Source organism: Myotis brandtii, unplaced genomic scaffold (genome assembly GCF_000412655.1).
Source record: "Myotis brandtii unplaced genomic scaffold, ASM41265v1 scaffold898, whole genome shotgun sequence".
NCBI lineage: Eukaryota > Metazoa > Chordata > Mammalia > Chiroptera > Vespertilionidae > Myotis > Myotis brandtii.
The window spans coordinates 2,147,222-2,163,095 of NW_005371683.1; the positions used below are offsets into that span (position 1 = coordinate 2,147,222).

General features: G+C 57.3%; 1 protein-coding gene across 24 annotated transcripts in view; it reads right to left on the bottom strand.

Annotated features, from left to right (window-relative positions):
- The window catches only part of NFASC (neurofascin), a 188,582-nt gene that overhangs the window by 27,347 nt on the left and 145,361 nt on the right, over nucleotides 1-15,874 (bottom strand). For 18 of the 24 annotated variants that reach the window (XM_014532541.1, XM_014532551.1, XM_014532535.1 and 15 more), the window contains 9 exons: nucleotides 14,138-14,182; nucleotides 12,908-13,009; nucleotides 12,311-12,508; nucleotides 11,154-11,224; nucleotides 9,210-9,432; nucleotides 7,167-7,282; nucleotides 5,299-5,503; nucleotides 3,464-3,586; nucleotides 1,289-1,462 (listed from right to left, as the gene is read on the bottom strand). In XM_014532541.1, the coding sequence (XP_014388027.1) occupies nucleotides 1,289-1,462; nucleotides 3,464-3,586; nucleotides 5,299-5,503; nucleotides 7,167-7,282; nucleotides 9,210-9,432; nucleotides 11,154-11,224; nucleotides 12,311-12,508; nucleotides 12,908-13,009; nucleotides 14,138-14,182 (1,257 nt within the window). The remainder of the gene's footprint in view (nucleotides 1-1,288; nucleotides 1,463-3,463; nucleotides 3,587-5,298; nucleotides 5,504-7,166; nucleotides 7,283-9,209; nucleotides 9,433-11,153; nucleotides 11,225-12,310; nucleotides 12,509-12,907; nucleotides 13,010-14,137; nucleotides 14,183-15,874) is intronic. The other 6 variants (XM_014532554.1, XM_014532553.1, XM_014532552.1 and 3 more) reach the window with 2 other exon arrangements.

The following is a 15,874-nucleotide window of genomic DNA, read 5'->3' on the forward strand; positions in this document are numbered from 1 at the left end:
CCCGCCCCCCACCCCGGTGCTGGCCCGCTGGCCAGGGAAGCAGGGCCTGGGAAGGGATGCAGGGCTGCTTATGAAGCTGAATTGGGAGCCCGGGGTAAGGCGGCAGAAGCAGCAGGGCCCGGAAGCCCCGGGAGTGAGGGGCTGATGCTCTCCTGGGTGGAGTAGGGTTCTCTGGAGGCCCGGTCTGAGCCAGGATCAGGCTGCCGAACCTCAGCCTTCTGGAGAAAGCATGAGACAGGATCACCTGCTGCCAGCCTCAAGGACCCCCACTCACATCACCTCTCCTCTGAAGCCTCCCCTCGCAGCCTCAATGCTCCAGCCCCCGCACAACCACGGCACCTTCCCCATCTGAACATAACACTCCTCGTGTTAAACTGCAACTGGGCATTCTCATGGATGTCGCCCTTCTAGACGGTGTGAGCTTATTGCCTAGAGCCCCCCACTTCTGGCACGGTGTCTAGCACCTCACAGTGTGGGTGCTCAAGAAACGGCTTGTGAATGGCCCACTGTACCTCTGGAGAGGCCGTGGGGTCCCCCCTTTCACACGGGATCTGCTGATATCAAAGCTTCTATAGTCACAAACCGGACAGAGGCTCCTTGAGACCAGTCAGCGTGTGCAGGTGGGCCCGGACCCCCTCTAGTGGAGTTCTCTGGCAGGTGCAGCTTCGGCGGGGATTGCTGGGCTCCTGGAAGACGCCAGGACCCAGGACATGGACCCATTTGCTCTTTGTGAAGCCGGTTTGGCAAATGGCTGTTTCCCAACTCCCCTTCCTCTCCGCAGCCTGACAATTCACTCAGTTCAGGCTGCAAGGGGGGACTCCATTGACTCATGCTCCGGGCAGGTAGCTCTCTTCCCGGCCTCCTTGAACCCACGCAGAGAGCAGACCCCATTTCAACTGTAATAACACTCCTGTCCCTAAACAGGTGAGCACTTTCACTGTTCCGTGGGGTTCACTGGCCTATTTACTTCCAACACACATTCTCTCGTCTCTTCCGTACCCCCCGCCAGAAGGAGGGATGGCAGATGCTAAGTGGCTGAGCAAGTCAAGGCACCGTGGGGACCCGGGTCTGATGACAAGTCTAAGGGACCTGAGTTGTCCACATACATCGCCAGCACCCACCTACCTGCCAGCACACCAGACGGGCTCCCTGCTTCCCTTGAAGGACCTGTAGCCTCCTTTCCTCTCCATCCCCGGAGGCCGGGCAGCCAGGGGGCAGGTCAGAGTGTTTCTCTGGGCCTCTGCGTTAGCGGGGCCCTGTCATCCCGAGGCCGCCGCAATGCACCTACCTTCATTCGGGGCCGCCGGCGACTCCTCCGTGACTGCCTCCCCGGAGCCCACCTGCGTCCTGGCACTCAGGGTGAAGCGGTAGCGTGACACGGGGTCCGCTCTCTGCACCGTGAACTTGGTCTGGTTGGGAGAGAAGTTCTCCACCATCTGCTTTCCTAGTTTGGTTCCATTAACTGGGGGGAGAGAGGCACGTGGGATTGAACTTCAGCAGTGCTGACCGCGATGAGTTGTATAACCTGCAGCTGCAAACCTTCCCAGCTCAGCTGTAAGGGATACGGAGAAACCCGCCCCACGTGAGCACCTGACGGCTCGGGGGATGGGAGGTTTGGGCAAAGGCAGCCTGCAGGGCAGGGGCTCCTTTGTGCTGTTTGAGGACACACAGGGCTGCTACTTTTCACTCATCCTGTGACCTCTGGCTCACTGCAAAGTTGTGCGGCTGATTCTGAAAGACTCTGTGTACCATCCCCAAGCCTTTTCAACAAGACGAAACATACAGGTTTCTTTCTTCCTTTCAAACAGAACTAGGGCAAAGCCACTAGAGCAGTGGTTCTCAACCTTGGCTGCACATTAGAATCACCTGGGAATCTTTTTAAAATCCTGATTTCTGGGCCTCATTCCAGAAATCAGGAGTTTAAAAAGATCCCCAGGTGATTCTAATGTGCAGCCAAGGTTGAGAACCACTGCACTGGAGCAAGCATGTCAAACTCGTGGCCCGGGGGCCACAGGCCTCATTTATTTGGCTTGTGTTGGCCTTTGAGTTTGACATGCTTGCACTAGAGCTTCTACTTAATGCTTCCTTTGTAAAAAGCCTGTTCAGGGTACCTCGAAGGTGCATCTCTGGTCACCCCAGGCTGGATCTGGAGCAGCACACAGCACACAGCTGGGTATTAACACATTGTGGACCAGCAGCTTTATTGCTAGGTTTACCCAGGGGCCAGATACTAGTAAGTTTCTATTGAACGAGTACAAAAAACGTTTTACATAAAGGCACGCTTTAAAATTAAATACCCATTGCATTTTGAAGTTATTTGTTACATGTTCTTACAAGCTAATATCCTTTTAACGAATTCTCATGATTGGCCACAAGCCTTAGGACATAAAAACACGAGAATTCTCGTGATCCGTCTGCAATGTGTTGAAATCGTTAGCACACTACTCAGCCCTTAGTGCAGCAGTTCTCAACCTGTGGGTCGCGACCCGGGCCAGATACTAGTAAGTTACTACTGAACGAGTACAAAAAATGTTTTACATAAAGGCACACTTTAGAATGAAATACTCATTGCATTTTGGAGTTATTTGTTACATGTTCTTACAAGCTAATATCCTTTTAACGAATTCTCATGATTGGCCACAAGCCTTAGGACAGAAAAACATGAGAATTCTCATGATCCATCTGCAATGTGTTGGAATCGTTAACACACTACCCAGCCCTGGCTTAGAGCTTCCCACTGAGCAGCACGCCTACTTTAGAGGGCAGAGGGGATCACGTTTTTCAAATGCAAGGACACTCCTGTCCCTGCAGGGTGACACTGAACTCCTGAGGTGAGCTCCTGATGGGGTCACTCCAAGTTCTCGCCAGGTCTCCATACAGCCGCCTTCCCATAACTGACACCTTGCTGAGTGGCCGAGTGCTGTGTGGCACTGAGCAGCAACATCGCCTACTTTAGAGGGCAGAGGGGGTCACGTGTTTCAAATGCAGGGACACTCCTGTCCCTGCAGGGTGACACTGAACTCCCGAGGTGAGCTCCTGATGGGTCTCTCCAAGTTCTCGCCAGGTCTCCATACACACAGCCGCCTTCCAATAACTGACACCTTGCTGAGTGGCCGAGTGCTGTGTGGAGTCCTGTGCGGGCACTGACTACCCCATCGGATGGCCGTTCTGTCAGAGGAGGGAACCTCTCCTAGACTCGTAGGTGTTGGGATTATAGGATCCCCGAGGTCTGGGGTTGGACCCCTCATTAGACCAGAAGTTCCCTTTGTCACACAGGCAACTAGAGGGACCTGTGTTAGGAAAGCAGGGCTGGGTCTCAACTGCCTCCCCTAATCCTGGGGGAGCTGTTCCCCTGGCAGTGCCCTCTATCTACACCCCAGGGCCCCTGGGATCCTCAGGCAAAGTGGTGAGCATAGGGCTCCTGACTCTCAGATTAGCTAAGAGCAAGCAGAGCGAAACGTACAGGGCAGGTATCGGAGAGAATACCCAGTCAGGATGCCGTTGGGGTGTTCCGGGTGGTCCCACTCCAGGTTGATTGTCTGCAGGTTGGGCTGCCGGACTCGGAAGCGCCTGGGGGCGCTGGGTACTTGGGGAAGGAGAAGAGAGTGGGGGAGGTGAGGGGGAGCGGGAGGGGGCGGGCAGGATGAGGAAAACAAAACAAAGCACAAGTATGAAGGCGCTGAACTCGGGCAACCCCCATGCTAGGCAGCTGCCAAGCCAGAGCCCACGGCCCATCCTGGGCTCCCCCAGTTCAGGACAAGCCTGGCTCTGACTCTGTTTAAATGGGAGAAGTAAATCGAGGGTTCCTTTAGCAACTGCCGTGGATTCAGCACGTTAGGCTCCGATGCTGCGAAGATACCTCCAAGAGGGGCAGAGCACATCTCAGGCAGGGAAACAACTGTCACTGTTTCCTATGGAGGCGGCTCCTTGTCCTCAGACGAGGATTCTCACCTCCAGGTCCAAGCGGCAGGCCCACACGTCTGAGCTGAGGGTGCTGGGCTCAGGGGGGAGAGGAAAAGCCCAGATGGAGCACGGGGACAGGTGAGGGGCAGGAGAGATGGGGGGAGGCTGATTATCAAAACCAAGACAAGCCTGGCTGGTGTGGCTCAGTGGTTGAGCGTCGACCCGTGAACCAGGAGGTCACGGTTCGATTCCTGGTCAGGGCACATGCCCAGGTTTCAGGCTTGATCCCCTGTACGGGGCCTGCAGGAGGCAGATCAATGATTCTCTTTCATCATTGATGTTTCTCTCTCTCCCTTTCTTTCTCTTCCTTTCCCTGAAAACACATTAAAACACACACACACACACACACACACACACATCCTGAAAACACATTAAAACACACACACACAAACACACAAACAAAAACACAAACACAAACAAGGTGGAGGGAAAGACAGGAATAAAGAAAGCAAGAAACACGAACAAGGTGGAGGGAAAGACAGGAATAAAGAAAGCAAGAGGGACCCGAGCCGGTTAGCTCAGTTGGTTAGAGCGCCGTCCCAATACACCAAGGTTGTGGGTTGATTCCCAGTAGAGCACATACAAGAATCAACAATGAATGCATAAGTAAGTGGAACAGCAAATCAATGTTTCTCTCTCTCCCTCTATCTCTAAAATTAATAGATTAAAAAGAAAAGAAAGAAAGCAAGAGGGAAGAATGAAGGAGAGTCAAGAGAGGAGGAAGAGAAGGGGAAAATAACAGCTGAGAAGGGAGGGAGGAGAAACAGAAACAGGCGAAGAAAGCACCAAGCTAATGAGAAAAGATTGGCTAGAACAGGAGATGGACTAGGGTCTTTGTAGGGGTCTGCCTCCCAGGACCAGGGCAGCCATGAACCTGCAGTTGTCAGGCACCCCTCTGCAGGGCCACGGCACCCGCGGGCCAACGACCTCAGCGAAAGCTTCTTGATTGCAGTGGGGAGAGCTCTGCCGGTCCTGGCTGCTGGTCCACTGACCGATGCCTCTAGGTGGTCAGGGTGACCGCTTCAGCCTCAGGTGGCAGGCAGCCCGGGCTCCCGCAGTGCCCTGGGCGTCAGTCTGTATGCCCGTCTGGAATCATGTCATCAGACCACACAAGTGTTCTCTTGAGGTACAACCTCAGCAGGGCAGGCCAGACAGGTGACACGGTGCCGTGTGGGAATGGTAGGAGCTGCTCAGCTCACGGGTCATCAGCTCCTTGAGGTCATGCAGAGGTCAACTGGTGCTGTCCGTGCCAAGCCACGGCGGAGCTGCTCCATGTCCACCTGAATGTTGGTACCTTGACCTGCCCCACCCCGAAGAGCTGCAGGTCAGACCTACCTCCTTCCGGGGTGGTGAACTCCTTGGTCTCACTGCGAGGCCCATCGCCTCTCCCATTGACCACAACCATCTCCAGCTTGTAGTTACTGTAGGGAAAGAGGCGGGACACCACGCCCCGGAGGCGGTCACCAGGGAAGCCGGCTTGCTGTCTCTTCTGAGACACCCACAGGCTCTTCAGTAAGCTGCTCTCCCTCCAGTAGTAGGCCTTCAGGACAGAAGCAGGCCGGTGAGGGGGCGTCAGGCAGAGCTGGGTTAGTGGTTAGTGGTGGTGGTGGTAGTGACCGGTCTTCCCTTTGCTGCCACAGGTTCCAAATCCCAAATGAACTCATCAGTCCCACACAGGGCCGGGGAGGTGGCCGACCGTCCCCGTGCGTTAGCCACTAGCGAGTCTGAACTGATGTCAAACAAGAAACAGGGTGTTTGGTTTCAATCGCCTCTCTGGAGGAGAGGCAAGCTGGCCAGGCTCACAGCTGCACTGCTCCACCATGAGCCTTATTTCGAAGCTGGGGACCCGGTTGCTCAGGGAGTCTGTGCCAAAACCACAAATACCAGCCAAGGGTCCAAGCATGGCAAGCTCTGTCCCGGGCTCAGAGGCCGAGTCCCCTGAGTGGGATTAGTACGGTTTAAGACTGGCGGCAGGAGGAGTTGAAAAATAGCGGGTTACCCCCACAAGTCTGAATATGAGAAAGGGTTGTTTTAACGCTTTGAAGTCAGATGTTGCTTTTAACATTGTCTGAAGACCTTTAGAATCGGTGTCCAAGGCAGTGAGATGCCAGGCCGCCTGGTGGCAAGAGCTGGGACAGGGATGGCCTATGGACGGTGGCAGTGTCACAGGTAAGGCTGAGAGCGTGTGTGACACGAGGTCTGGGTAGCAGTGGGTAGGAAGCGCCAGGTGAGGCTGCCACACCAACGCCACCTAGGCCTCCGTCGGCAAGATAAGGAGGAAGTCCAGACTTAAGAGGGCACCCAGGGGGACCTTTAGCCAGAAAAACCTCCAGCCAAGTAGGTTAAAGGTACAAGCCAACTGTTAGGGAAGAGCTCGTTCAAGAGTGTACACCATCTTGCCTGCCTTCCCCCACTGACACATTCATTTCCCAAGAAGAGATCGGCCCCTCCATTCTGCCCCCCGATTATCCACCAGCCAACGCTCCACCAATGACCTCTGAGGTCACAGAACCTGTGGGAATATCCCGTGGCTACAGCCTCCCTTGCTTCCCAGGCCCCTTTTAAACAGAGCCATTCCTAGGAAGAGCCTGGCTTATCCTGGGTTTCTCTCCCTTTCCCCCAACTCAGCTCACCCTTTTAAACAAGAGAGAAGACTGAGCAGGAACCACTCCCAGGCAGGAAGACCAGAAGCCAGGAGCCGGGATGGCCCCTGTGCTGGATCACCCGGCGTGGCTGCGACCACAGGGAAGGCCTTTGCACCCTTTTAGCGGTTACACCTGTTAGTTGGGGCTTCGCACAGTCAGACCGGGAGAGGCAAGCAGCCCAGCGGGGACCATTAGGAGCAGGCAGGGTGTAGCTCGGTGGTGCTTCAACAGAGCTTCTGTGCACGCGCGTGTATCCACTCACGCCTTACAGGCACGGCGTGCGATGCAACCTCCACCCAAGCCACCGCCCTTCACGTGATTTTCTGCTGAGCACCCTCCGTCAGCATATCCGCTGCAGGACACACCTGGGGGTGTGTCCATGTATATATATGAGTATAATTTTGAGGAGCTAACCCTAGACATCATCTTCTTGAATCAACTCTGGGTTCCACAGCGACCCTGAGGCCCCCTTCCAAATACCTCCTGGCCTGCACCTGCTACCCCTGGCCCTGGTTATGGAGCGGGAGGTTAGGCGGGGCTGGGAGCTGGCTTCCTCACTCGGTACTCTCTGAGCTGGCCCTGGACCGTGTCGGAGTAGACGCGGTTCCACTGAAGGCTGATGGCTGTGCTGTTCAGGACTCGGATTTTAACGTCAGTGGGTGCAGCCCTGGGATCTGCAATGTGTTGGGACAGAGAGCAGGTTATGCCGGCAGGGTTGGCCCCAGGACCCCAAGTTCCCCTCGACTTTTCTCTGCTGCCCATACCTCCGCCCACCCTGGACCCTGAGGGTAGGGACTCTGTCTTCTCCATCAGACTGTGCTTGGAGGAGTGGGGAAAGGCTCAGAACAAAAGGGTGGCAGCCGGGTAGGAGGGCGGGGTTTGCTACCCTCACATGCCAGGCCGTCTCCGTTTGCCCCTCCACTGCTTCTCCACCCTTCCCCACCCTGCCGCATGTCCCAGGAGGCTGCCCTTTCTGGACCAAGTCAGCTGGGCTCCCTTGTTCTCAGGTTTCCAGATGTGTTTGCCCAATGGGCGCCAACAGGAGATCCTGGGGCAGGAGAGGTAGCTATGCCCCTTGCCGCCTGTTTGTGGGGCTGACGGTTGACAGCATTGCATTCTTCTGCCCAAGGCCCCGGCTCCTGTGGGTGGCCCTTGATGGCATGGTGACTCACCCACCTCCTGCCCCTTCAAGGCTCAGAGTCACCCCTAGCCCTCCATGTGGTCACCATACTGTGCTGTTTCCCCTGAGTGCTGTGCTTACATCAGAAATAGTCCGCTTTGAGTGGCATTTGCTTCCTGCCAGGAAACTACCACCAGAATAAAGGCACCTTATCCATGACTACCTGGAATGGGAGGGTCACTCCCTCCCCCATAACTGATTCCCGCCCCCTTTCTCCATTCTGCTGCAGAAGCAGTTTGGCCTCATCCCCTCTACTCCATCAGAGCAGAGGCCATAGAGTAGACAGATGCAATGGAGACTATGGGGTGGTCCATGAAGTTCATGACCAGATGCTGCCCATTCCATACTTGCCATCCAGTAGTCTCCTGTCCAGAAGTGTCTGCCACCATGGAGATGAGGAGTGAGATGGACAGAGGGCCTGCTGACCTGCCCCCCTGCCCCCCACTTATCTCCTTCAATCCACAATCACCTCCAGGAAAGTGGGGCACAGGGCCGAACCCTCACTTCTTCCCATCTCACTGTTCAAACATTGCTGGCCCGGCCCCTGACTCCAGCGTTGCCCCTGTGACTCCACTCCTCCCTATACTCTCCCCAGCCCCCACCCCCCACCATGATCTCTTCTTAGATCAGACCCAGACCCACTGGGGTACAAATCACCCTGACTGGGGGTTGGGGGGAGTGTGTGTGGTGGTGCTCCACTGCCTCTCCTGCCTTGCTCAGCTGTCTACTGGATCGATGTGCTGGGGACAAAGAAGCCACCACCGCCTGGGAAGCCAGGCACCTGCTGCCACATATATGTCCAGAATCTCATTGATTCACCCAGTGCAAGCCCCTAAGGGACTTCTCTTTTTATGCTCAATTCTGAGGGTGAGAGCATCCCTGGGAATGCTGGCAGGAGGCTGGTCTGGGTGGCTCCAGTCTGAGGCTCTGCAGACCTTCTCCATCCCCAAAGGCTGCCCGGGGGAGCCTGGGGAGGAGTCTGGCCCGTGGCCCTGCTTCCTGGGAGGAGCTAACGGCTCCTTGGGATACACAGTCCTGAAGTCTTTCTTGGTGCAGCGAGGATTGGCAATGGGCAGATCAGAAGGCCTGGGTTCGATTTTCACGCCCAGCACTTGCAGTTGTGTAATATGGCCAACATTTTCCTCGCGGGGCCTGTGTTCACATCCATCAAATGAGAGTGCTGGGCTAGGTGATGACGCTGAGTAATTTCAACTGGTGTCCAGATGACGCACTTCCGCTCCCGACACTATGAGGGCCCATCTGTTGCTATGTAGGTCACTGCTTCCTCTTTCCCGGGAACTAGCTGTCCTCCCAGTTCTGGGAAGTCCCACGACCCACCCCGAGGTCCCTAGTCTGTGAGCGTGGCCCTTATGCAGCCCAGCTGGGAGGGTCCCGGATGGGGGCCGGGGGAAGATACTCACAATCTTCTCCGGAGTAACCAATGACCGTGTCTGGCTCCGGGCCCTTCCCAAAGTCATTTTCGGCTTGCACTCGGATCTCATAGGGCACGTAGACAGGGGTCTGCCCTACCACGAAGCGGGAGCCCCACACTGTGGCGTTGTTCCAGGTCTCTCGAGTCTCTCTCCGCCGCCACTTGACGATGTAGCGCAGGTTGGGGCCAAAGGCGGAGGTGGCATTCATGGGCTGGGCGGGGAGAGACAGAGGGCAGAGGTGGAGGGGCAGGTGGGGGGCCCAGACCCACCCACAGCTCGTCTCCTTCTCGCCCAGGCACCCCTCCAGATCTGCCCAACGCTGCCCAGCCCCCACCCTCACTGAGTCCTCCAAGAGCCGAGTCCCATGAACCCAGCAGCACAGAGATTTTCTGTGACAAAGGCGTCCCCCAAGACCTCATCACCACGACTCCCACGTGTGCAAGTGCATAGGGAGCAAAGGCCTTATTTTGGACAGGACTCTTTCCTATGGTGGAGCAACAAGAAAAAATATGGATGATAATATAATATTCTCCAAAGTCAGAAAGGCATGAGCTCTGGGTTAGCCACTGCATGCCTTCTGCCCGTGAACTCAAAGTTACAGAGCCGACTTCAGCTCTCCCTGAGGGCAGGCAGGTCTGCCCTCTGCTCCCTAAGGGCCTGCTCCGGAGGCGGCAAGCAGTCCCAGGGCACAGGATGGAGTGTGGACCTGGAGCAGACCTTGCACAGCCCCGAGGATGTGCCGGCATCTGGGATCGGCCAGGCCCCGCTGCTGAGGCTGCTGGGAGACCAGGCCCTCGGCAGGATGGGGATGGTCTAGACTCCCAACCCCGTGTGTCCTGTTTCGATGAGGCATGGCCACAGCACGGAAGTGCATTTCAGCAGCCAAGTTTGCATCTCTCAGACTAGGAAGTGGTTTGAAAACAAGTCATTCTGATGTCTGGCCTGCATGGCTCAGTGGTTGGGCGTTGACCTATGAACCAGGAGGTCACGGTTCGATTTCCGGTCAGGGGTCAGGGCACATGCCCAGGTTGCAAGCTCAAGCCCCAGTGTGGGGTGTGCAGGAGGCAGGCCACCTATGATTCTCTCTCATCATTGATGTTTCTATCTCTCTCTCCCTCTCCCTTCCTCTCTGAAATCAATAAAAATATATTTTTTAAGGAGGTCACTTTGAGGTGACACATCCAATTCTGATTTGGAAATGTAGTCAGTGAGCCAAAGTGAAGATGGGGTTCTTCAAACCTGGCCTGGAGTTCTCTAGTCCTGACTGTGAGAAGGTCTACGCTGACAACGCCAGCCACCGGCCTCTCCTCACTCCCAGCAATCTCGTGAAAGGACCCAGAACACACCCATGCGAGCACGGTGTTTATGCTCAATGGTTCCCAGTCCAACCTCAACCCCTCCTCCTCCTTCTTGTTTTAATCCTCATACGAGGATTTTTTCCCCATTAATTTTTAGAGTGGAAGAGAGAAGGAAAGACAGAGAAATATCGATGTGACAGAATCACATTGATTGATTGCCTCCTGCACTCGCCCTGACCAGGGCCTGGGCTGGGAAGGAGCCTGCAACCGAGGTGCATCCCCTTGGCCGGAATTGAACCCAGGACCCTTTGGTCTACAGGCCAACGCTCTATCCACTGAGCCAAACTGGCTAGGGCTCAACCCCTCCTTCTTCTGAAGAAAGAAGCCCGTTTTATTTTGCTGGCTCTCTATGGTTTTGCCAGACTGCCCCCAACCACCTCTGCTCCTCTCTCCTGTCCTAAATCTTGTCTAGACACGCTCCCACTTGGTTTCTGGACGCCCAACGCAGAGGAGTGGCCACCAAACCAGCCAGGCCGTCTGAGCCAGCCTGTGGCCTTGGGGTGTCAAAGGCATAAAGGGCGAGGGGTCCCAGGTGCACACTGCTGCCTTTGAGGCTGGGCTGGGCGACACTCACCGTCCACGTGATCTCCATGTTGTTCTTTCTGGTCCCCTCTCCTTTCACGTCGCTGGGATTGGACTCAGGGGCTGGAACCCAAATTGGCACAAAGTTCAAGTCCAATGTGTCCAGGGCGTAGTGAGCACCTCGCTCTTTCCCACCCGACTGGTCTCTCCTACGCTGTTCCTCTGTGTCTCTCTGCTCTCCCGTCTCATGGGCAATGGAACATGCTCTGCCGTGTCTCACATGTGTGACGTGCCTGCCTAGCTCATTAACCCCTCTCAATTGCAATGCCTCTCAGACAGACTTGTCATGAGGCTTTTCACACTTCAGATGCCCACATAGCCAACTCATGGATCATCCCCTTCGTGGATCAGCTGCTAAATATGTTTAATAGCAGGTGGGTTTATCCCAGCATTTAACATTTTGGGGATGTCAACGAGCCAGTGTGATTTCAGAAATCTAAATATTACCCAGGAAAAGAAATCTGATAAAATACTGGGTTACATATTTCTGCTGCAAGTGTTTGCCAGAGCTCTTCTCTTCCAAGCAGACCATCGAAATTATTAATAGCACTAGAGAAGTGGTTCTCAACCTTCCTAATGCCGCGACCCTTTAATACAGTTCCTCATGTTGTGGTGACCCCCAATTTCAATGTTACAAATTGAACATAATTAAAGCATAGTGATTAATCACAAAAACAATATGTCATTATATGTGTTTCTGATGGTCTTAGGTGACCCCTGTGAAAGGGTTGTTTGACCCCCAAAGGGGTCGCGACCCACAGGTTGAGAACCGCTGCGCTAGAGGCCCAGTGCATGAAAATCGTGCGCTGGTAGGGTCCTTAGCAGCTGCTGGCTGGGGCCTCCCTCCCTTCCCCCTACTGGTCTCGCCCCCTGGTCGAACTCCTGGTCGAGGGGACAATTTGCATACTATCCTTTTATTATACAGGATTAGTAATAATAAAAATGACAGTTAACACGAGTGCTTGCATTTCCAATGGAATCCTCACCACAGCCCCTCTGGCACCGTGCTGATAGTACAGATGAGGGAGCCAAGCCTTGGAGACGTTAAGAAACTTGCCCCAAATCCACACAGCTGGGGGCTGGGGGGACCCAGTGGGAGTTCAGGGTGCCTGCTCCAGCGTCGCTGCGGGTGAGCCCTCGGGTACTCACGGGCCCCGCTGGTTCTGTAGCGCTCGGACGGGAGGCTGGGGTGGCTGCTGCCGACCTCGTTGACAGCAATGACCCGGAACTGGTAGTTGACGTACGGGGACAGCTGCAGGACGGCCGAGTTGACGCTGCCTGGGAACTTGGAATGGTCGTGCCACACCCCTGGCTGGAACTGGTCCTCTTCGAACTGGACCACATAGTCTGAGGGCAAGGAAGACAGTTAGTGCTTCAGGGGCTGCGTCAGCTGACTTCTTCCTGAAAGCATCCCCATGGTTTTCATTCTCTCCATAACCTCCCTCGGTAGAGAGGGGCACAGGGAGGGTTCCTATCAAGACACTGAAAGGGAGACAAGGCTTCCGTGGGGTCTGCAAACAGCCCAGGGCACGGGCCAAGTGAGGCAGACGGGGACCGACCCCAGGGCCAGGCCTCCGAGCTCCCAGCTGCCCCCACCCTCTTCTCTGGCCCGGAGCGCAGGGCCTGGCTGACCTGTGATGGGGCTGTTGTTATCGTCCCCGGACGGGACCAACCCCAGGGCCACGCCTCCGAGCTCCCAGCTGCCCCACCCTCTTCTCTGGCCTGGAGCGCAGGGCCCTGGCTGACCTGTGATGGGGCTGTTGTTATCGTCCCCTGGGATCCAGGTCAGCCTCACGCTCCTCTCGGCCAGGTCGGTGAGCTCCAGGTCCCGCGGTCTGTCCGGCCGTCCTGGCAGCAGAGGGAGAAGACACCGCGCAGGACTCCCGAGTTAGAGCCAGGCCTTCCTTGTGGTGGCCCCAGCCCTGGCCACACCCATGGACAGGTCCCTGGAGGGCGGAGGCCACCACAGCAGGGCCCACCCCCAGCCTGCCCTGGAGGGTCAGCACAGGGACCACCCCTTCCCTCAGGGGGTCAAGGGAGAACAAAGAGGAGACTCCAGTCCCACCTCCCTCTCCAAGAGCACCCAAGGATGCAGGGCACAGTCGGACCGGCCGTCCCATTCCTGCAGGTATCTTGGAGGGCAAGCACTTGGGAATGCTTTTCACTAGACGCGTGTTCACATTTAGGAAAGCCAGCGAGGAATGTGGACTTTGTCTTGTTTTCTCAGGATTATTTTCTACTCTGTACGCCACGGCTCTGAGGGGCAGGAGCCAGAGGGTGTGTGGGTGCTGAGTGAGGCAGACAGGCTCAGGGGATGGGAGGGAGGAAGGGGACCAGGCCACGGAGGAGATGGGGATGTGGTCGCACAGGGATGGACAGGACAGGAGCCCAGCAGGCTTCCGACCTGCGGGGAGGCAGCACCGTTTGGGGGCTCCAGTCTCACTGGGCTGCCTTAGGGGGTGTGAGTGCCATCCTGGCCTGGGGATAAAGCCATGCCCCACAGAATGGTGGGGTGGCATAACTTCCCCCTCTATGACTCCGTGAGCCAGCCATTTCCACATGTTGGCCGATCACTGGAAGAATCTGGAAGGTGAGCCCCCATTCGCGTGTGCAGACTGTTTGTGGGTACATAGTGCTGGACATGGAGAGGCTGCAGGAAACGTGGGCCCACAGATGGTTCGAAGCAAGGGGGCCACAGGTATGTCCGAGGCCAAAGAGGAGAACAGGCCTCCCCGTGGGCAAGGTGAGAGGTCAGAGGTCAGGGACGCAGGAGAAAAGGCAGCCAAGGATGTCTAAGCTCAACCTGCACCTGGAGCAGGAAGCCAGGCTGTGATGCTCGGGGAGGGAGCGGATTGGACAGGGTTTGGGGGTGACGCACCACCCACCCAGCACCTCCTGGGCAGTGCTCTCCTCTGAGACCCCACCCTCCCTGGGCCTAGCGAGGGCTGGGCCAGGGTCCCGATTAGTATGAATTACCTTTGGGGAGGGCAGCCAAACGGTTAGTTGGAGTGGTCTGATCAGCTGCAAAGGTAAGACGGTTAACCAGGTTAGCTGGTTATCTGGGGTTAGAGGTGTTCCAAAAGGGTGGGAGCAGGTGGCCGAGGCTGGGAGAGCTGCCCCTGCAACAAGTTTCCCCACGGCTTCCCCTCCTTCCACAGAGCCTCACCTCTAGAGGCCTCCTGTGTCCCCATCGCCCTCCTGTCCCAGGGCCCCATCACCCTGAGCCCCATCACCTCCTTCCTGTCCCAGGGCCCCATCACCCTGAGCCCCATCACCTCCTTCCTGTCCCAGGGCCCCATCACCCTGAGCCCCATCACCTCCTTCCTCTCCCAGGGCCCCATCACCCTGAGCCCCATCACCTCCTTCCTCTCCCAGGGCCCCATCACCCTGAGCCCCATCACCTCCTTCCTCTCCCAGGGCCCCATCACCCTGAGCCCCATCACCTCCTTCCTCTCCCAGGGCCCCATCACCCTGAGCCCCATCACCTCCTTCCTCTCCCAGGGCCCCCTTCCCAGGCCCCCCATCTCCCTCCTCTCCCAGGGCCCCATCACCCTGAGCTCCATCACCTCCTTCCTCTCCCAGGGCCCCATCACCCTGAGGCCTTCTCCCTCCTGTCCCCGGGCCCCATCACCCTGAGCCCCATCACTTCCTTCCTCTCCCAGGGCCCCCATCACCCTGAGCCCCATCACCTCCTTCCTCTCCCAGGGCCCCCATCCCCCTGAGCCCCATCACCTCCTTCCTCTCCCAGGGCCCCCATCCCCCTGAGCCCCATCACCTCCTTCCTCTCCCAGGGCCCCCATCCCCCTGAGCCCCATCACCTCCTTCCTCTCCCAGGGCCCCCATCCCCCTGAGCCCCATCACCTCCTTCCTCTCCCAGGGCCCCCATCCCCCTGAGCCCCATCACCTCCTTCCTCTCCCAGGGCCCCCATCCCCCTGAGCCCCATCACCTCCTTCCTCTCCCAGGGCCCCCATCCCCCTGAGCCCCATCACCTCCTTCCTCTCCCAGGGCCCCCATCCCCCTGAGCCCCATCACCTCCTTCCTCTCCCAGGGCCCCCATCCCCCTGAGCCCCATCACCTCCTTCCTCTCCCAGGGCCCCCATCCCCCTGAGCCCCATCACCTCCTTCCTCTCCCAGGGCCCCCATCCCCCTGAGCCCCATCACCTCCTTCCTCTCCCAGGGCCCCCATCCCCCTGAGCCCCATCACCTCCTTCCTCTCCCAGGGCCCCCATCCCCCTGAGCCCCATCACCTCCTTCCTCTCCCAGGGCCCCCATCCCCCTGAGCCCCATCACCTCCTTCCTCTCCCAGGGCCCCCATCCCCCTGAGCCCCATCACCTCCTTCCTCTCCCAGGGCCCCCATCCCCCTGAGCCCCATCACCTCCTTCCTCTCCCAGGGCCCCCATCCCCCTGAGCCCCATCACCTCCTTCCTCTCCCAGGGCCCCCATCCCCCTGAGCCCCATCACCTCCTTCCTCTCCCAGGGCCCCCATCCCCCTGAGCCCCATCACCTCCTTCCTGTCCCAGGGCCCCATCACCCTGGGCCCATCTCCCTCCTGTCCCAGGGTCCTCACCACCCTGTGCCCCATCTCCTTCCTGTCCCAGGGCCCCCATCACCCTGAGCCCCATCGCCTTCCTGTTCCCGGGCCCCCATCACCTCCTTCCTGTCCCAGAGTCCCCATCACCCCTGAGCCCCATCTCCTGGGACCGTGTGCCTC